Source organism: Alligator sinensis, unplaced genomic scaffold, assembly GCF_000455745.1.
Source record: "Alligator sinensis unplaced genomic scaffold, ASM45574v1 scaffold389_1, whole genome shotgun sequence".
In the NCBI taxonomy this organism is placed as follows: Eukaryota; Metazoa; Chordata; order Crocodylia; family Alligatoridae; genus Alligator; species Alligator sinensis.
Genome location: NW_005841951.1, coordinates 708,826 through 731,206, shown reverse-complemented (window position 1 = coordinate 731,206; position 22,381 = coordinate 708,826). Strand labels below are relative to the sequence as shown.

General features: G+C 42.3%; 1 protein-coding gene across 3 annotated transcripts in view; it reads right to left on the bottom strand.

The window, feature by feature from the left end:
* Positions 1-22,381, bottom strand: part of RBMS1 (RNA binding motif single stranded interacting protein 1) — a 204,109-nt gene that overhangs the window by 20,976 nt on the left and 160,752 nt on the right. For all 3 annotated transcript variants that reach the window (XM_025199973.1, XM_025199974.1, XM_025199975.1), the window contains exons 5-6: positions 20,598-20,755; positions 15,431-15,510 (exon numbers count right to left, since the gene is read on the bottom strand). In XM_025199973.1, the coding sequence (XP_025055758.1) occupies positions 15,431-15,510; positions 20,598-20,755 (238 nt within the window). The remainder of the gene's footprint in view (positions 1-15,430; positions 15,511-20,597; positions 20,756-22,381) is intronic.

Sequence of the window (22,381 nt, the reverse complement as noted above, 5' to 3'; positions counted from 1 at the left end):
CCGATCCTGTGACTGCACTAGGTTACATCAGGCTATGGACAGCCAGCTTTCAACTTCCTGGGGCAGAGGAAGCCTGATAGTCCCCTGCACTGGCAAATAAAAAGAGCACAACTGAGAGCTGATCCCAAAATCAAGCCTCCTGCCATGCATATGTGACATGGCATGAGGTGCGACTGTTAGGATCAGGGCTCAGATCCCATGGTGCCTTTAAGTGAACATATGCCAGGAGCCTGCAGATATTGCTGAGAGAACATAGCCTGTACCTTCAGTCAGAAATCTTTAAGCATGTTTCTCTTTCTTCATCCATTATTTAAGCCATTAGAAAAGGGATCACCTACAGAAGTGGTGCTCAGCCTTTTTGGCCCCATGTGCTTGCTGAGTGGCATGCGGCCAGTTCACAGGCAGGGCTGATCTGTGTGCTGGATCCCATGTGTGAGCACGATCTGGCATGCAGGGCCTGGCCATCTAGTTCCCTGTGGGTCTGGAAATTTGGTGGCAGTGGAGTGGTGGCAGTTATCTCCCACCATCAAACTTCTGGACCTGTACAGAGCCATACAGGCTAGATAACATGACTACATGCTGGATTTGGTCCATGGGCCAGAGGTTGAGCACCACTGATTTACAGCTTCACACAGGGTTTTATCTTTCCTAATCTTGATGCAGTAGATTAATCATGATCAGGGCACACCTCAGAATGCTTCCCTGTGCTGTGTGTAGGGCATGTGCCTGGTCTAGCTCTGCTCTCTGTGCCAGCTGTGAGCACAGGCTCTGGTGCTCAGCAATGCCTGTTTCAGACCAGCCCCAGAGCTATCACATGGGGCTGGTCCAGTGCAGGTGCCACATGCAGCAGATGCTCTAGACCAGTCCCCTGTGCTGCAAGCAGCACCCATGGCACCAGGTCCAGTCCAACACCACATGCAGCATACACCAGACCAACCCTGCATGCCATATGGAGTGCACAGGGCCAGGGCTGGCACTGTCTGAGATCCAGAGACCAGATCATGCGACTCCACTGGCCAGATCTGGCCTGCAGGCCGTATCTTTGACATCCCTGTCCTGATTTATCATAGTCTCTAAGCACCTGTAGTTGAGGCACAGTTCTGCCTCTCTGTGCCTCACATTTCCCTGATCACAGGTTGGAAGTCTTGTTGTGACCTGGCTCTTAACACTTCTTTGCCAATGATTTCTGCTACATGAGCTGTCCAGGCAGTTTTGTGAGACTCCTCTAGCCTTTCCCTAGAACGTGATTCCCTAGTCAGACAAGGCTGGATCTGAAAAACTGCAGGTTCTCATTTGGGACCTGGATACATCAGATTAAGAAGCAAGACAGCTCCTCCAGAACAAAAATGTTAGCACATATATATTACACAAATAAAATAAAAATATATGATTACAGATAACATAAGTGCCCACACCCTCTTTATTTTAAGATGCAGAAGTCGATTGGTCCTTCTACACTTAGTCCTTCAGAATCCATCTAACTGGGACAGTGGACAGCTAAGGGGATTGATAACACAGCAAAAATCTCTGATCTACTGGTTCAAATTCAGCCCACACTGGTAGTGGTTACATCATTACTGTGTGTGTGGCTGGCCTACAGGACTTGAATTGGTGATGTAACCCTCTGGCCCTATTGGGAAAATATCCATATGACATTTAACATACTTCTTAGCAGTCTTTCATATGAAATAAAATGGAAATACCCTCTCAGATTATCCTTCTGGTTGAGTTGAAGATGAGGCATGTTAGTCAAGAAAGCTGCATAAAACTACACTCTATATACTCAACAGATAAATAAAAACCTGATGATCTTTGACACTAGAAATCTGGCATCTTCCATGAGAGCATACTTTAATGTAAAAAGAATTCACTGAAAGGGGAAGATAATTAACATTCCACCATGATAAATTAAGCTAGGGAAAATATAGGCTATGGAAAAAAATTCTCTTGAGATCTATGGGACTACAGAATAATCCCACAATGGAAGTGCTGAGGATCCCAGATAGAACAGACAAACTGGAAAATATTCAAAAGGGAAAAAAGCTGCACTGACAGTGAAATGGACTTTGTTGCCAAGAGGCTTTCTGCATCTAATGTTTTCTGTTGTTATAAGTAGCTTCTAATGTCTTATTCCTCTCTATATTCAGGGGAGCGAGGTACACTATGAAGGTAATGAAGGATATGGATGTTATTTTATGAAAGCCAAATTCTGAAAGCCTTGCCTATAGCATTAGCATCTTACTCTACAAATATGCCCACTGAAGTCAATAGTATTACTCTAAGAATGAAGCACCAATACTGTGTGACTACAGATAGAAGTCTCTAGCCCTAAATGATTCTGACTCCCTGTTGCCAGATTTTAGGGTACATCCATTACAAGCTCATGATTTTATACCAGAGAAAACCAATTTCTGTTAGAAAAGGATAAACTATTACTACAATATTGATGCAATTTTCTAAAATGAAAAGTAGCCATAATATTGCTTTACCATTCTGTTTAAGGTACGTCCAACTGTCCAATGAAGTGGGAAGATGTATCATTTTAAAACAGATGCTATACATTTTGATGCAGGGGGAATATATTGGCTTGAAACAGATAAATTAAGGCATCAGAAAATATTTGCATGCTTCCAACCATACAGAAATGAATTATTCTAGTGTTCACATATAGTAAACACTTTAGTTAAGCCTGCATTACTCTTTCATTATAAAGCTCCAGAGTAAGTTGCACAAAACTTGCTTAAAAGTTTCTTTAGGGCTTACATTTTTGGTGGCAGTTCTCTGACTGAAGTCAGAGATTTATTTTGTAAAGTCAAAACAAAATCTGTTGGACCATTTTTAAGTAAATGGACAAAGTAGGAAAATCTAGTTTTCTACTTTAAAAATAAGTAAGATTCTTTGTCCATGGGTAGAGTAAAAACAGCTAAACTTTAAAAAAATGAAGCTTCCTATTTGGCTCGGTAGAAAGAGACTCCTGGAAAATTTAAAAATGAAACAAATAAAATTGAAAATACTGAAAAATTAATTTTATGCATTGGACTCCTGATGTTTGAACAACCATAGCAATAAAAACACCCAGCATCCATGTATATGGCCACCAGACTGTGTCCCACTGTACTGGGCACAGTTCTGGCCACAGGAATCCATGTATTTTTTACCTTATGCTTGTTATTGTTATATCTAGAAATGAAGCCAAATGTCCTAAAAGGTCCAAAATGGCAGCAATCCCTGTTAAACCCTCTAGACTGATGTGAATGTTTTGTATAGCGCTCTGTTTCCTGTACTAGCAGCCTATAAAACAGAATCCATGTCAAAGTCTCTGTCCTGATATTTAGAACCCTCAGCATGAGCTGACTGTCCCTCCATATTCATGATGATCCCAAACAGCTATGAAGAATGAAACCATGAGTTAATCCTCAGTGGGAACTTTGAGTACAGGAACAAAACTTTCACAGGAACTAGACCTAGCCAGCAGAACCCAGTCCCAAAAGCAACCTTCACTGCTTTTTGAAAGAAATCCAAAACTTGCTGCTTCAATTTAGCTTTCCTGAAACCATTTTTTAAAAACAAGAACGCAACACACACCCTTTCTTGCACATATCAAAATCTCTACAGACAAATAGTCTAACTGTTCTTCCATGGGTTACCAATGAAGAAAGAGATACTGTTATTTCTACTTTTTTTTTTTTTTATAGCTGTAAATTGCTTAGGCACTTCGATGATGTTTCTAGGTAGATGATTTACCTAGATAAATATATAGTACAGAAACTCCAAGTATAGTTGCATTGCTGGTGGAAGGTAAAATAAGTGATTTAGGAACACAATTTTCACGGTTTTACTAGGACTGGTGCTCCTATGTCACTAAGAGATATTTTAAAAATCTCAGTAACTCTCCCTCCCGCCCCCCAACAGTGCCGTTCAGATATCGTTTGAGCTACAACAGTGAAGTTATAGAAAATTGAAGAAATTAAATTTAAAAAAATTACTTCTTTAAAGCAGTTTGCAGTCAAAATGCAATTTTGATTGCACTTTTAGTGATTTTGAAATCACTTTTAGTGATTTTTGTAGGATGCTGCCAAGTTACAAAGCATGATGATAGCAATTAATTTACAAAAAACATCACTACAATGATGTAGGAAGTCCACAGGAGCTAGGTACTTTTGCCAAAAATCGTGAGGGTTTTTTTAAAATAGATTATATCATGGCTGTCTCATGCAGACCCATAATCTAACAAGTACTAGTAGCTTTATGTTTAAAAGAAAATTAATGGACTCCATTGTTGCCAAATCAATTCTCAGTTTGCTAAATGTAATGCTCAGAGCCAATTGTTATCACTCTAGCATGAGAGTACATTTTGGGAGTGGGCATGATGAGCAGCCATTTTTTCACTCTCCATTCAATTATTTCTTCTTAAAATTAAACAACAGATAAAAGATCAAACATGAAAACAACAAGAATGTTTTAGCTTAGACTTAATGGGTAAAATCCTGGTCCCAGGATAACATATTTCAAAAATACACTGGGCGCCTACACACTTGCAGTGAAGCTGCTCTGATGCAGACTCTATTAATTAAGTCTGCTGGAGTACAGATTCCAGCATCATGTGCATCAGCATCCTTGCACTGAAAAATGGTGGTGGGGGTGCTTTAACTAAAGCTTGTTTCGTGAGCTTTAGTTAAAGTGCCCTTGCCGCCATTTTTCAGCGCAGGATTGCTGATACATGTGATGCTCTGGCTGTTTTAATTAGAGTGGCTCTTGGAGCAACCCCTTCCCCCCCGACCATGTTTATAAACCCCCACTGTTACTGCAGAGTAGGTGACTGTTCTTTTTTCGTCTAAGTGACCATCTACTGTTTCACTTCTGGTGACTTACAGGCAGTGATCTCATGGTCTTTGCACTGGGTACTCTTGAATCATAGAATTATAGAGAAGTCTGGCTGGAAGGGACTTCCATTGGTCATCTAGTCCAACCTCCTGCCCAAAGCAGAATCATCCTTATCCAAACCATCCTATACAAATCCATAATCTAAACTCTTAGTAAAACCAAACAGTCAACCCTGACACATCACAAGACATTACAACGTAACCTATCACAGGTAAAGCAGGGAGGACCATGGTAGCTAATGCCCTGCTTCTGTAAAAGGTTGTTAATATATGCTCAAGAGATCAGATGAAGAGGACCACCCCTCTGCCACAGAGGAAGGCAAAAACCCCTCACAGTCCATACCAATCTGACCATGGGGTAAAATTCCTTCCTAACCCCAAAATAGTTTCATAGTTGGTAGGGTCAGAAGGGACCTGAGCAGATCATTTAGTCCGACCCCCTGCCATGGGCAGGAATGAGTACTGGGGTCAAATGACCCCGGCAAGGTGTCTATCTAGCCTCCTTCTGAAGACCCCCAGGGTAGGAGCGAGCACCACTTTCCTTGGAAGTTGGTTCCAGATCCTAGATGCCCTGACTGTGCAGTAGTGCCTCCTGATATCTAGTCTGAATCTACTCTCCGTCAACTTATGGCCATTATTCCTTGTTACTCCCAGTAGTGCTTGCGGGAACAGGGACTCTCCCATTGCCTGCTGGTCTTCCTTGGCCAGTTTAGATGGCCACCAGATCCCCTCTCAGCCTTCTCTTGTGGAGGCTGAACAGGTTCAGGTCTCATAGCCTCTCCTCGTAGGGCCTGCCTTGCTGCCCCTGATCACATGAGTGGCCCTCCTCTGGACCCTCTTGATGTTGTCCACATCCCTCCTGAAGTGCGGCACCCAGAACTGGATACAGTACTCCAACTGCGTCCTGACCAGTGTCACATAGAGGGGGAGGATCACCTCTTTGGACCTGCTTGTGACGAGAAGGGAGTTCCCCAGCCTGTAGGTATGCTGCTGGTTCTTTCTCCCTAGGTGCAGTACTTTGCACTTGTCTGTATTGAATCCCATCTTATTCTTATTTGCCCACCCCTGTAACCTGTCCAGATCCAATTGCAGCCTTTCCCTCCCTTTTAGCATGCCCACTTCTCCCCACATCTTAGTGTCATCTGCGACTTTGAACAGGGTGCTTTTTTACCCCCTCGTCCAAGTCGCTGATGAAGATGTTGAACAGTGCAGGCCCGAGCCCTGGGGGACCCCACTGCCCACATCCCTCCAGGTCAAAAGTGACCCATCCACCACCACTCTCTGGGTTCGACTCTCCAGCCAATTGGCGACCCATTTGACTGTGTAGGCATCGACACCACAATCTCCTAATTTTTTAATGAGAACAGGGTGAGAGAGACAGTGTCGAAGGCCTTCCTAAAGTCCAGGAAGACTACATCCACCGCGACACCTGCATCCAAGGATTTTGTGACCTGGTCATAGAAGGCCACCAGGTTGGTCTGACAGGACATGCCTCTAATGAACCCATGTTGGTTCCCTTAAACATACACTCCCCTGCTGGTCCCTTGCAGATGTGCACCTGCATAATTTTCTCCAAGAGCTTCCCCAGGACCGAGGTAAGACTAACAGGCCTATAATTTCCTGGGTCCTCCTTCCTCCCTTTTTTGAAAATGGGGACCACACTGGCCCTTTTCCAGTCCTCTGGCACCTCGCCAGAGCACCACGAGTGCTCGTAAAGCTGTGCCAGGGGTCCTGCAATGACCTCTGCTAATTCCCTCAACACTCTGGGGTAGAGATAGTCAGGACCTGCTGATCTGAACATGTCCAGTCCCACCATAAGTTCCCTGACTAGGTCCTCTCTGACCCTGGGCCTGGCTGCGCCTCCCTTGGGACCATCAGGGATCCCGGTGGGGGGGATGACCTGGTCCCCGCTCAGAAAAATGGAGGCAAAGAAATTGTTATATAGGCTAGCTTTGTCGTCTGGTGAGACCACCAGATTTCCAAGCGTGTCCTGCAGAGGCCCCATGTTACCCAGAACCTTCTTTTTACCTCCTAAATACAGTGGCTGGTTTGACCATGAGCAGAGAGGCAAGACCCTCTAGCCAGGAACCTTTGGCTTTAAGTCCCAGCAGGCGCACAGGTACACCCCAGTCAAAATTTTCAGGTTTGGCTTCAGCCAACACCCAATGCCTCTGAGGAAGGCTTAAAAACACCCTTACACTTCTAGCAGAAAAGGAGGGATAGGGGGTGGTATTCCCTTCCAACACTATGTCACAATCAGCAAAGCACAGAAGCACGGGAAATACCCATATAGTAGAATGCAGACATAGCTATGCCTAGATTATCCATGACCAGTGGCTGTCCAGCCTCTTTGTGAACACCTCCAGTGACAGAGAAACCACAACTTACCTAGGCAGTCTATTCCACTGCCTCACTTTTCTCACAGTGAAGAAGTTTTTTCTGGTATCCAACCTAAGCCTATTTTGCTGAAACTTCAAGCCATTTGTCCATGTACTACTCTCTGCAGCAAGAGAGAAGTGTTCACTCTCTTCTTTATGGCAGTCCTCTAAGTATTTGAAGACTGCTATCATGTCTGCTTAGGTGCCCTTCCTACAAGCTTAACATGTCTAGCTCCTCCAGCTTCTCATGACTTGCTTTACAAGCTCTCAATCATCTTTGTCACCTGTCTGTGGGTCCTCTCTAACTTCTTATCATCCCTTTTAAAATGTGGAACCCAAATCTGTACATAGAACTCTAGACAAGGCCTGAACAATGCCTAGTAGACGTGCTATCACGTCATGTGTCTTGCACCTAATGCTTCTTTGGATGCATCTGAAAATCATATTTGCCTTTTGTACATTACACTGTAGATTCATGTTGAGTCTGTGATCTATCAAGACTCCCAGATTCTTCTCCATAGTGCTGCCATCCAGCCACGTGTCACTCATTTTGTATTTTGATTAGTCTTCCCAAGCTGTAGCACCTTGCATCTGTCAGCAGTGAAGTTCATCCTGTTAGTTTCATTTCAGACTTCTAATCTATCAATATCCTTCTGAATTCTGCTCCTGCCCTCCAACATATTCACAAGTCTTCCCGTTTTGTATCATCTGCAAACTTGCTCAAGAAGCTTTCTATGTCAGCATTCAAATCGTTAATAAACATGTTGAACTGCACTGGGCTCAGGACAGACCCCTGTGGGACTCCACTCAAAATCTCTACAGAAATAACTATATAACAGCTCTGCTAAAGTGGGCACCAATCTGGGCTTGCTCCCTGCTGGAGAGGAACATCTAACAATTCTTGTTCTGATCTATGACAAACACAATCTGTATTTGGATGTCCTATTCAGACATAGAGAAAAGAAGAAATCTGACAAACTTTATCATGTAGGTACAGGAGGCCATATGGGCCTAAGTCACATTCTACTGGTACGTAAGCCTTTGTCCAAATTATTCCCTTCCCCCCATCCTTGGTGCAGGAGCTCTAACTGTTCCACTAGCGAGCAGCCAAAACTTCCAGCTTCCCTCTTGCACTTTCTATACTACAGTTATGTGCCTTCTATTTATTAAAAAATCCTGTAACACCCTAAGTAGAAAATGAAGGCCTATTTAAAATCAAATATAAAGTTAAACAATACACAAAACACAATGATCTCACACAGCTTGAACTCTTCATTTTCATTAGAAAAATGAAACTTCATTATGTTGGACTGTCACAGATATTTCCAGAATTCTTCACTTTTTCCGTGCAGAAAACAGGCTGAGGCTGTAAAGGAAGACATAAGGGCTTACACCTCTATCTAACCATCCACCTATCATTGTCTATTGAGTCTGCTCCCTGGATAGTACCAAGTGTATTTTAGGAAATAAGCAAGTTGTTCTATAAAATGGATGGCGTAATACATGTTAGGGGGCTGATTGTAATACTCTACTTAAAATGCATAGCACTATACACCAGGACTAACTGCACTGTCCTCAATAGGATTACTCATGGAATAAGCAGCTACTCACTGAAAAGATACTACCATCTGTCTTCATTAACCAGTGTATGCAAAGTAAAAACAGACTGAACCTACTGGATGTGCAAAAGAGTTATAATTAACTTAATAAATTAAAAGCAACCAGTGAGTCTCTCATCTAGCACTCAAGGGAAATTTTCAACTCTTATTCGTAAATCTTTCTATAAACCAAAGATCATCTGAGGACTCTAATCTCAATTCAGATGCCTTTTTTTGTTCTGTCCTCTACCAACTTGACAAGGGCCAGAGTCCTACCTTCCATTTAATTAGATGAGAAAGTAACTTGGCATTGAAGAAGAGACTACTCCATTTCAGTAAAGGTGGCAAAGCCTGGATCCAAGTTAGGTCAACTGAAACACCCTTTTTGTTGCTTCCAGCATAAACCTGAACCAGTGAATCATAGCCAGCAGGCATGCAAAATCCTTCCTGCTCTGGATTTCAAACCATAAATCACAAGCATTTTATACAACCTTCTGGAATGGCTTTTAGCTCTGGAATAAACTATAAAAACATATTTCATATAAGTGATGCCTAGGAATTGCTTTCATGAATTATTGTAGAGATGACACACGGACAGCTGAGATGTGATACATGTATAGATACCCTTACATTCCAGGAAACAGATGGAAGATCACATTCAAAATCACAGTAAATGAACATGGACTAAGATTTGGATAAGAGTCCAAGCTGACTTAGCTGTATGCATGCATACAGGTTTTATCTGAAACAAGGTAAAAATTAGCTGGGGTGGGAAGCAATGGGAATTGTTTTTTTGCCAATACTGCTTTTTTTGTCAGGAACTACAGATCAACAAGGCAGACATGTCCCCCAAAATAGCAGTAACCTGGTAGTCAAGGTACTCAGTTGGGATGTAGCCAACAAGTGCAAGTCCCCACACCAATGTCTAATCATTTATACAAAATATAAGGAGTTCCCATAGAAAATACTGAGAGGAACTCACTTGAGAATGGCCTGGTGGTTAGGTAACACACTTAACATATAGCAAAATGGTGCAGCAAGGATTTAAATCAAGGTCTCCTACAGCTCAAGCAAGTGGTCTAATCACCAGGTAACTGGCTATTCCAATCTCTCTTTTGTTTTCCATGACAGATTTTAAAAGGTCTTGGCTTAATCCTAACATGGAACAGAAGAATTTTGGAAATCTTGAAACGTTTCATGGGCTGGGAAGACCACGTCCTGCCTAACTCTACTTTCTTGAAGGTCTGCAGCTGCTCTCTGTCACCTAAAATCATCTATTCTCAGTGAGAGAACTACTTATTTCTGGAACACACAGAACCTGGATTCAGTAGACTTTATATTTTTAAACAGAATTTGAATGACCTTTTCTAAAACCTCAGAAAACTCTTTTAAACAAAATGGACCAAAATCTGTCATAAGTTACACTTAAGCAAACCAGCTCTTAAACTGAGCATGACCGTAATTTTAACTGTTACCATATTGAACGTTCTGGGCCAAATACCATTCATTGGTCACAACTGGGATACTAGAGCAGGGGTGGGCAAAATGCAGCCTGGGGGCTGGACGTAGCCCACCAGGCCATACTATCTGGCTGCGCGGCCCCTAAAAAATTTAGAAAATTAATATTTATCTGCCCTGGGCTGCCTGTCATGTGGCCCTCGATGGCTTGCCAAAACTCAGTAAGCAGCCTTCTGCCCAAAATAATTGCCCACCCCTGTGCTAGAGCATGACATGAAACAAAAGTCCCAAAATTAAACCCCATGAATAACTGTGTGTGAAAACAAATGCTTAGAGAGTCATTCCTTTAGTACAATTTATTCTATAACCTCATTTTCACTGTTATGTGGTTTAGCTGTACAGTTTTTCATCAGACCAAATATCAATGCAATGTAGGTAACTTTGGGACTACTAGGGATATTTGAGGTAAAAACTAGTGTAAATGAGACACAAACTGACTCTGAATGTTTGATATAAACTGAATTTTTTACCGGCTACATTGTTATAACTTTGTTGCTGAACATCTTGCAGTACAATATACCCTGTTATGCTAATGCTTTTCTCTGGTTTTGGTCTGTTCCTTTTCTATTTTTTGTTTCTTGCCCTTCTTTGTTTCCCTGCCCATTAGATATCTCCACGCTGCTCTACAGGGAGGTACTGTCTGTCATTTGTGGTTCCACGAGGCAAGCCACTCACGCAGCTGGGGAGCATGCCACAGGAACAGAGAAAGAAACATGTGGTAAATGAGTTGCTTCCTGAGCTTGCGGCTCTGTACACGCAAGTGGGTCTTGTATGACCAGCTGCATGCAACAAAAGAGGCAATAAACAAAGCAAACAAAAAAAGAAATCCTGGAAAAGAAATAATTGCTAACAGGAAATAATACTCTGGTGTTAGGTAGACGGAAACTATTTACATTAAAATGCATTTAGGACTGGTCTCTGATCCCCAACCCATCTCTTTCCCATCCCCCATATTAATACCTGAGTGTTTGGGTACAGACACAGTTTATTCAGTATCTTAGATACTGCTTAGTGATCTCTCTTGGTCACTTAACAGCCGGCGTCAGAAAGAGTTCTATCTTGCACCTCCTTTAGAGCGCCCATTGCCAGGATAAATACGTGGACACTATTCACTGCCTTTGCTCTCATATTTGCATTAAAATTTCCTGCTCTGTCTCCTCATGCTGGCCAGGAAATTCAGCTCCATTCCCTAAAATTATGATTAACCCATTCTCTCACTTAAACCCAAACTCTTATTTTAACTAAGCTGCATGATGAAAGCGTGTTTTAGTTAGATGGAACCTATTTCATTATGATCCATTCTCTCCTGCCCTTTCCATCTTAGTAACAGTATTTTCATATCCAGCTCTGTTTGCTGACTTCAGCCAAGTTTCTATTACACAATGCTTCAGTTTAAACATACAGTTCCAATTCTGCAGTTTTATTTGGTATGCATCCCAACTTGCTCTTTCCTCACTCTCAAGGATAATATTTTATCCAACTTTCCCCTATTGCTACACTATCAGTGCGAGCCCTTTCTCACTGGCTTTACAAAAAGCCATGCAAAGGCTGGGCACAACTGGCCACGTTCCTAATTCACTTCTGTGTCATACTGCTGGACTGTGTATAGAATAAGCTGCTCCCAACCTACTGGACTGCATCAGCAGACACATTCACTCACTGTACTAGGGAGCTCCAGGAAGGATTCTAAGTCCAGGAAGAGCACACACCAACTGCAGATGTTTCCTCAGCCTGATAAAGGGTATTTGTGCCTGAAAACTTGCAAAGAAGAATTTTTTCCAAGTATTTGAGTTGATCTAATAAAAGATATTAGAACCTTGTTCTAAGGGATCCTAATATATTCAAGGGGCAGCACTGTTTCTTACCTGCAGATCTGAAAACCCCCAACTTAGCTTGTGCCTGCATAGCATAACCAAGCCTTTAATGGACTAGTTTCTCTCAAAGATTCCCTTCCGCACCTGCTCATTTAAATAATGAATAGTGAAATGCGAAGAATTTTTCGTGTTAATAATGTGAAGACTGTCCCTCTTTCCCCTTTTCAACTGCCATACATCACCCTATACAACTTCATTTTCCCCAGCTAGTCACAATCATACAAGAAAGGCCCTTCCCCACCCTACTTTTTCCTCTACACTCATACAAATTACTCTGAGAACATAATCCTGCCCAGCAGCCCATTTCTTCTACCTGGTAGAACCTGATAGCACAAGGGTGTAACTCTGGCTTCAAAAGGGCCCATCGTAGGCAGGGTGTGATCAGTTATGATAAACTTGACAGCCTGCCCATTCAAGGGTGGATATTACACACAGCTGCAAATGAGTAAGCCAAAAAGTATTAACAGCAGCCTTCATGATGTTTTGAGTTGCCAGTTCTTTGACTCTGTGAACTCCTTTTCTTTAGGGCAAAATCATCTAAATATTGAGAGCTCTCTTCCTGCTTTTAGCTTTGGAAGTTTAATGACAGCTAAGCAAATTCAGGATTATAAATCACAAAGCACAAAAGAAATGGGACTGGAGTGCAGTTAACATTCAATGAAAATAGTACCTCTATCTGTCTGCTGGCCTAAGGGATTTTCCAGCTTACAAAATCTAAACAAGCAAAAAAGCTAGAAAGGAAAATGAAAGTTTACAACCCCTATCTGGAACATCAATAATTTTCATAAAACTATTGTTTTGTGGGCCAAGGAGGTCACAGTAGTCAGAGGGTCTGCAAAAGCCAATCAAGTCAAAATATCAGAAATGCAAAGTGCTGCACCTAGGGAAGAAAAATGTCCAGCACACCTACAGCCTAGGGAATGACCTGCTGGGTGGCATGAACATGAGTCAGCAGTGTGACAAAGCCATCAGAAAAGCCAATGGCACTTTATCGTGCATCAGCAGATGCATGACGAATAGGTCCAAGGAGGTGATACTTCCCCTCTATCGGGCGCTGGTCAGACCGCAGTTGGAGTACTGCGTGCAATTCTGGGCGCCGCAATTCAGGAGGGATACGGATAACCTGGAGAGGGTCCAGAGAAGGGCCACACGTATGGTTAAGGGCCTGCAGACCAAGCCCTACGAGGAGAGACTAGAGAAACTGGACCTTTTCAGCCTCCGCAAGAGAAGGTTGAGAGGCGACCTTGTGGCTGCCTATAAGTTCATCACGGGGGCACAGAAGGGAATTGGTGAGGTTTTATTCACCAAGGCGCCCCCAGGGGTTACAAGAAATAATGGCCACAAGCTAGCAGAGAGCAGATTTAGACTAGACATTAGGAAGAACTTCTTCACAGTTAGAGTGGCCAAGGTCTGGAATGGGCTCCCAAGAGAGGTGGTGCTCTCCTCTACCCTGGGGGTCTTCAAGAGGAGGTTAGATAAGCATCTAGATGGGGTTCCTGCTTATGCAGGGGGTCGGACTCGATGATCTATTGAGGTCCCTTCCGACCCTAACATCTATGAATCTATGAATCACCCAGGCTAGTAGACCATAGCAGTAGTACTCATGACATGGCCCTGTCAGATTCCAACAAATCTGTGAATTCTGCTAAATACCTTGTCACAAGGACATGAAAAAGGAAAGGATATCAGGCTAGTTTCCTGTGCTTAGAAGCATACCACAGCACAGACTGCCTCAAACTGAAGTGATCAGAACTCATGGTAGAGGTGATATCTTTTATTAGATCAACTAGATGTTTGCAAAAAAAAAATCTTTATTTGCAAGCATTCGGGCACAAGCACTCTTCTTCAGGCATAGGAGAAAAGATTGTAAAAGTCTCCTAGGTAGAAATGAAAGTTCATATTTCATAGGAATTTGGTTTCTGAACAGCAGATTTTACCACACCTTTAACTCTTCTATGAAACATGAACTTTCATTTCTGCCTAGGAGAACTTTTACAATCTTTTCTCCTATGCCTGAAGAAGAGTGCTTGTGCCCGAATGCTTGCAAATAAAGATTTTTTTTTTGCAAACATCTAGTTGATCTAATAAAAGAGATCACCTCTACCACGAGTTCTGATTCCTTTTGCCTCTAGACCAATATGGCTACAACCTGTATACCTCAAACTGAAGTGGTCTTTCAGGGATGAAGCACATACGTACTAAAGAAATACATGCTTTTCCCATTGTCTGTTTGCTGCTTTCCTTTTCCTGTGCTCTATATGTCAAGCTGTGTCACGAGTGGGATAATGGAGGCTCTGCTAAATGCACAAAAAACAATATTTGTAACATCTACTCTTGGGAGTTCCTGTAGAATAGTTCCTAAACGAAGCCTGGAATCCTAGCCATATGTTCTTTCCTCATTTATTATTTAGACTTTGCTTCATAATTTATTCTTGCTGTGTGACAAAAAATTCCTTTCCAGTTCCTTAGAGTGACTTAATTTAAATTATGTGGAATTTTTTTTTAAATTGGCAAGCAAGTAAATTGATGGTGAAGACATCAGGAGAGTAGAGCTGCATTACTGAACTCCTATGCATTGTGTCTCAAGGGTGCCCATAAAATTCTTTCAGATTTTTGCATTATTTTCTCCTTTTACTGGGCTCAAGAACTTGAAAGCCTAATTTGGCCCAAAGGATGGAGAAATTCAATACATTTTCAAAAAGACATTAAGCAGATCTAGCACAGACATTGTCTGCAGAATTCAATTTACCCACATGCTAATGGCTGTGAAAAAAGCAGCAGCAGACAATAAAAGCAGTCAGATTTAGGTCACTTTTATTTAAATGAGTACTAAGTGATCCATGGACCACCAGTCAGTGTACTGATTTTAATTGAAACCACACAGGATACAAGTCTACACAGAAAATGGCATCTGAACAGCTTTTTTATTAACTAGTGTGGAGTCAACCAGCATAGTTCCGCTGAGGAAAATGAAGATAATCATGCTGTTACTATCTACAAAAGTAGAGTTACTGTGTTCCTGTCCAACAAGTTTTCCAGTTATCCAAAGAAGTGGTAGAACATTTTAATAAATCTACTGCTGAACAAGAAATCATATATAACAATTCCTTGACATGCTTCAACTATATGGACAGCCACCTATTAAATATGATGTCAGAATAACAATATAAGCAACATACCAGAAACTCCTGGTGGTGTCTTAATGAATTTCCCATTAAAATGAGCAATCACTGCTTCACATTTTTCTGTTGATTCCATCCTATATAAATAAAAAATAAAATATTAAGACAGAATTTAGTTTCTATTTTTAATATATATTTCTGTGAGCACCAGGGTTTTTTGCTTTCTATGGATACTCAGCTTAAAAAAACAAAACAAAATTAAGAGACCTTTCGCAAAACGGTAGTCTGAAATCTCTGGAAATATAATGTCTCTTTGTATTAGGTCACAGCCTGCAGAGATCAGATTATTCACATTCTAGGCCAAGGATACTCAGTTTTCATTTAGACACAACCACTACCAAATTCTTGGAGTTTGGATTCAAAACCCAACATTCTAAGAAACCCTCTTTGGTTGAGGACAGAAGTTACACATAAACCAGTTTAAGTGTTCAGAAACTGGTTTAAACCTGTAACAGAACAGAAGTTTAGTGCACATAAACCAGTTTCAAAATGGCTGAAACTGGCTTAAGATAAACCTGGTTAAATGTAGCATCAGACTTAACTGATTTAGGTCAAATTGGTTTATGAAACTTTTGTTCCAGATCCCTTCCTGGTTCAAGTTAAATCAGAGTCCCCCAGCATCCCAGCATGCTTTGCAGCTCTGGGCTAGGCTATGTAGTCTGGCCCTATTCCCCTCACTCTTTTAAAGATGAAGTTATGCCACAGGAAAAGCTCTACTTCCATCTTTATTTACCATTCTCTGTCTTCCAACTTTGTAGGGAAGGACAAAGGGAGCCCACTGTTCTATCCCCCAACTTGACTGGATTCTACAGAAAAAAAGTGCAGTGGGATAGGAAGTAACGGCAGAAACTTAGAATCTTAGTGAATTAGGAGCCGGTAGCACCCTCTCTCTTGCAAATTCCTAAACTAAATGCCAAAGCGCAATTGCCCAGTGAACCTTCCAATGTTAGTTAATCAGGCAATTAACAAGGCAATCACATGATAGCTAGGTCAACTCATATTCAGAGTCAGGAGTTGCCTCCGTTACAGTACTGAGGTTTATACTGTTTACAGTGCAGTCACAGTGAGTGTAGCATAGTGTAGCAATACCTAACCCTGCATCAAACCAGGTACTGTACCAGTAGCATTCTAGTTGTGGCAACACAAGCTGGTTTACCCTGTTTGTCTGGTAGGTTTTGCAGCCTGCACGGAATCCTGTACTGCCATGACTACTACCATTACCTGAGCTAGTGAACTGCAGTCCCTGCTGCGACATCTTTTGAAGGTCAAGAAACAATGAAGCAGGAACAGGGACTGAGAGTTGCCACCTTGCAACCACAGAAAATCCTGATAGGGGTAACTTGCTGATGGTGGAATGGGAGGTAACAAGAGATCTCAGGATAGCTAGATGCTGTAGCATGGGTTTGGAGGGCTAAAACTGAAAATGGCACGGACTCAGCTGTACAGATATTTCATGGAGAAAATACCCATGAACTAGGACAGTATGAACCCAGACACTGATGCTGGTAGGCATGGGATTCTAGCCAAATATGTCTTCCAGCACTATGTATCCGCAGATCAGGCAAAAAATGGTACAGACACTAGCAATGAAAGCTATGCTGTCCTGCCATTTCCTTCTCCAACACTGCCCTCAGTGAAGTAGACAGATTAATTCATATGGTTATTCACAATCTAAAACGTGGCCTCCTCGAAAGACAGACAACAAATGTTAGTTTCACCTTCAATAGTGGGTTTTTATAATGTTCTCAAAGCATTACAATGACACAGTGAACTCTGTTCACACAGTGCTCTGAACTGCTGCCAGACTCTTTAGAGCTTGCTTGGGTATGTGTACATCAGCTTTGAATTGCAGCATATACATCCCAGTAGTCAGTATCACTTTGACTAAACTGAAAACAGCTGACTCACAGGTGAGGGGCAAAATATCGCCATTTTAATCAGAGTAAAACTTAACAGTTGTTTGTAAAATGATGGTCTGATAATATTAAAAAAAATATATATATATAAGGATTTCTTTTTAATTTTCACATTAAGTTTTTGTAAACCCAGACCCACAAATTAGGCCTAATGACACATGCATATTGACATAGCAGAATGAAGCAGCATCTACTGAGAGACCCAGAGCTAGCTCTGAATGTATGGATGACAGTACAGCCATGTTAACACAGCACTATTTAGTCCTGCTGAGAGGGAGAATGCTGCGCTAATATGGCTGTACTGCTTCTGATTTGCAAGCTAGCCAGTTTTTAGCTAGCTCAGGTGTCTCTGCATAGTACTTCATTTTGCCTTGTAGACCTACCCTTAGTCACCTTCTGCTCAGTGGCAAAGTAGCAACAGCCAGAAAAGAGAAGTAAATCTCCCTGTTTTGGACTTCAGGTAGCTTCTCCACTTAGTGCCTGGGAAATTTACTGATAGCCAAGAACCAAGATCAACAAAATAGCAGCATTTGTTCACAGGCCAAATAAATCCAAAAGAGATCGGGGGGGCTCAGGGTTGCTGGATCTGAATCGCAGAAGTTTAATTTTCTGGTTTAAAGAAAATCCCAAAAGTCATCGGTCTCAACTGGACTTAATCACCTTCAGTCTGGAGAAACACCCACTCATTCATATTGAGACATTAAGCTTGCACTGCAAGTGTCAATCTGAATAGATAGCAGTCAGTTTTGCACAGTTGATCTATATGGGCTCCTTTTGCTGTTTGTGTAAAAGTCAAGCCTATTTCGAAATTATTTATTAGATTTCACAGACATTAGGGCTGGAAGGACCTCGCAAGATCACCGGGTCCAGCCGCCTGTGCAAGGAACAGGAAGTCAGCTGGGGTCAAATGATCCCAGTAAGATAGGCATCCAAGTGTTTCTTGAAAGTGTTCAGAGTAGGTGCTTGCACCACTCCTGAGGGGAGTCTATTCCAGGCTTGGGGGCTTGGACAGTAAAGAAGTTTTTACTTGGTCTTCCTGGAGTTTGTAACTGTTAGGCGCTGTCTTCCCTTGGGGTGCCCTGGTAAACAGACAGTCTCCCAGCTCCTGATGCACACCCCTTATTTACTTATAGGCAGCCACCAAATCCTCCTTGAGCCTTCGCTTCTCTAGGCCAGTGGTTCTCAACCTTTGGTACCCTGCGTAACCCCTGCCGATCGACATGGCAAAAGTGAAAGCGGAAGTCCCACTGTGTTACTTAGTTTCACCACCATGAGCTGAGTCCCACTCTCCATTCTATCCCGGGGCAAAGCAGTCTGCACGGGACATCCCTCCCTATCCCCCGGCAAACTGACACTGGGGAGTGAAAGCCCCGGCGCGCTGGACACAGCGGGAGGGGCGGCGGCTAGAACTTCTGGCCCAAGCAGGCAAAGACCAAAACGCAGCGCCCATGTCTCGCATACCCCCAGGGGTACGTGTACCACGGGTTGAGAAACACTGCTCTAGGCTGGAGAGTCCCATTTCTCTCAGTCTCTCCTCATAAGGCCTGTTCTCTTGTCCTCTAATCATGCACATGGCTCTCCTCTGGACTCTCTCAGCACATCCTTCCTAAAGCGTGCAGCCCAGAACTGGACACAGTATTCCAGCTGTAGCCTCACCAGGGCCAAGTAAAGCAGAAAGATGGCTTTCTGGCTCTTGCTTGAGATGCAAGCCAGGATTTTGTTTGCTTTGCCGGCTGCAACATTGCGTTGGTGGCACATGTTCATTTTGTAGACAATCACGACCCCCAAGTCTCTTAAAGTTGTGGTGCCAGTGAGTGTAGTACTGCCAAGCCTGTAAATGTGTTGTGCGTTTTTTCTCCTGAGGTGAAGAACCTTGCATTTCTCCATGTTGAATGCCATCAGGTTTTGATCCGCCCACCTTGCGAGCCTGTCCAGGTTGGCCTGAATTGCCAGCCTATTCTCTAGTGTGACCACACTTCCCCATAATTTGGTGTCATCAGCGAATTTAGCCAGTCCGCTTCTGATACCTGAATCCAGATCATTTATAAATATGTTAAAGAATACTGTTCCAAGTACAGGATGCCACTAGTCACCATGAGCCATGTTAACACAATTCCATTGACTACCACTCTCTGGGTCTGACCACGGAGCCAGTTCCCCAGCCATTGGACCATCATTCTGCAACGTTTCTCCCTTATAAAAGGGAGCCCCTACTCTCAGGGAGCCTCTGGCCACTCCTAGGTGAGCTGAGCAGGGGTAAAGCTGATAATATTGCAGAAAACCTACTGAGAAAGTAGATTACGAAGCTAAGGTCTCTTAAAATGCTCTTCTGGCATTTAATGCTACAGGAAAAACTGGGACAAGACTTGCTACAAATATCTCTTGTTCAAAGTAGAACTAAAACCCAACTTTAGCAGCCAAGAAACTAGTAATTTAAGGAAACGTAGACTCTCATAGATTAAATACCTGGGAGATGACTGGCCTGTGGAAAAAATGCCTGAATTTGTTAAGCATTACTGTGATTTATGTGTCAAATGTGAGATTTATTGTGGATGACTAAAACATTTTCTCCCAAACTGGCAACAGGTCAGATTGTACCAGGAAATGATAATAAGTCACTTGATGGAAGGAGAAGTAGTTCAGTATGTATTTCTTGCTTAGTCTCAACAGCTGGATCGGAGAAACCGGATCAAAAGTTTGCTCATACAGTGCTTAACAAGGAAAATTTTTTTTTGCATCTGAACAGACCCTATTTAGTCAAAACAGAGGTCAGATTATCAGCCTGATGCATAGCTATTGGCTTATAGGGAGGAAGAGCTAGTGGTCTCAGGGTTTCAGATCAAGGCCTTCCACTACTACTGGCAAACACTGGGTTGGTGGTGAACTTCCTGACACTTGCTCAAGAGTGGGGAAGTAGAATTAATAGCTGGTACAAGGAAGACAAGGAAAGAAGAGTCTTATTCAACTTGAATGTGTGTGAGGGTGCATGACTGAGTGAAATCTTAGCCTTAAATCCTAACCAAGAGACAGACTGCCTAAGCAAATGACAAATTAGCAAAATCCTTCTGTATATCAATTTGGAAATTTCTTTTCAAAAGAAATTTGGTGCGTTTTCTCCAATGGCCTCTCTCCTGTCACTGAGTGACAAATGTTTAGAAAAACATGTTATGTATAAAGAGTAGTTCTGATGGATATACTGTTAGCTGTGCAACAGAATGAATTTTAAAAAATGGTTAAGAAAACTCTACCTTGCAAAGCCAACACCACGACTTGTACCGCTGGAATCACGAAGTATCCTTGTGGAGATAACTTGCCCAAATGGTTTGAGCATATTCTCTAGCTCCTGCTCATCCATTGAAAGTGGTAAGTTGGAAATATACAGGTTAGTTGGATCTTGTTCTTGTTGCTGAAACAAAATTAAATCCTGCCATTAGTTTTCTAATGTAAGACACACTGAGCATCAATTGTGTGGATCACTACATATACTTTTACGTTGTGATTTTTGGGTTTCTTTATATAAGCTCTTCTTTACTAGCTTAGCCACTTTAAACTACTGTCTCTGTGCAATGACATTCAAGGGCAGGAAAAACTGCTTAGATCATTTCTAGGATCAGTTTTACTGACCTTGAATAGTCAATAAAACCAGAAAAAAGTGAGGATGAGGGTGAATAAGTGGCCACAGCTTATAGCTTATCTTTGTTTTGATGTTTTGGAAAGAAAGAAAATATTCCAATCAGAAAAAACAAAGATTGAAGCTGAGAAGGAAGGAAAAATTAGACTGATGGAAAAGTGACCTGAAAATAATGGAGAAAAATAGGGCGATGTACATTAGGAGGGAAGGGGAAAAAACCTGGACTGAGGAAACAGGCAAGGACTGAAAAACAAGGGAGAAAGAATACATTTTTGAGAATAAGGTATATCACAAATATTACCATAAAGTTGTTAATTGTCTGATATAGAGAGACCTGGATGGGACCATTGCTTTAGAGCCCATGACCATGTTTTAAGATTTCATAAAACTTTTCTACAGTGGTACAAAAGAGAGACATTTCACATTTTTTTCTTAAAAAATACCTGAGTGAGAGGTAAAACAAAGACCAGAATAGCTAGGAGCTGAGGGGTTAAGGCAGGTATTTGAGACATGGAAGACTGTGTTTCAGAGCAGGGCCTTGAACCAGGATCTCCAACATTCCAGGGGAATGGCCCGCCATGCAGATCCCGGTTGTTTCTGATTTTGACCATGCTGGAAACAACATTGATATGTTCCTACGTGAGCGTTCTCCTACGGGTTCTCCAACCTTGTTAGAATGTCACTACTATCCTTCCTGTTGTCGCTAATTCTGGCCATACCTCACAATGACCTCATTCTTAAACTGTAAAGCAATCTATGCAAGCAGACCTTTGTCTATACAGTATCTTAAGTATTCCACATAGATGTAAGGATCCATCTTAAAGAATAACCGTCTGCAGGATTTAATCTGTTCTGTGTGGGGGAGGCTTTTTGGTTGGCTGGTTCTTTGGTGTTTTTCTTTCTTTTTTTTGGTATAACCTATGATGAAATTTAAACCAATATAGTTATGCTGATAGTACCCTGTCTTATTTCATATAACAATGCCTATTTTGGTTTAGCTCATCTCAACTGGGAATGGCCCATGGGGCTCCTCGTGGCTCTGGAAATTTGGTGGTGGGAGAACAGTAGCACTACTACCCCACTGCCAAATTTCTGTACCCATAGGAGCTGAGAGGGTGTGGTGCCAGGTCCCAATGGCCCAATTCCAGCATGCAGGGATGGTGCTGGGCCCTCAGGATCCAATTCCAACACAGTGGGGCAAGAGAGGTGGTGCAGGGCCCCAGGGCCCAATTCTGGCCTGCAGGGCTTGAACTTGACATGCCCCACTCATCTGACCTATGGGGCCAAAAGGCTGAGCACCACTGGTTTAAGCCAAACACCTATATTTGTACTTATACACCCCTAATTTCTACAATACTGAGCACCTTTAGTAATGTATTATCTGATATAATTATTTATCAA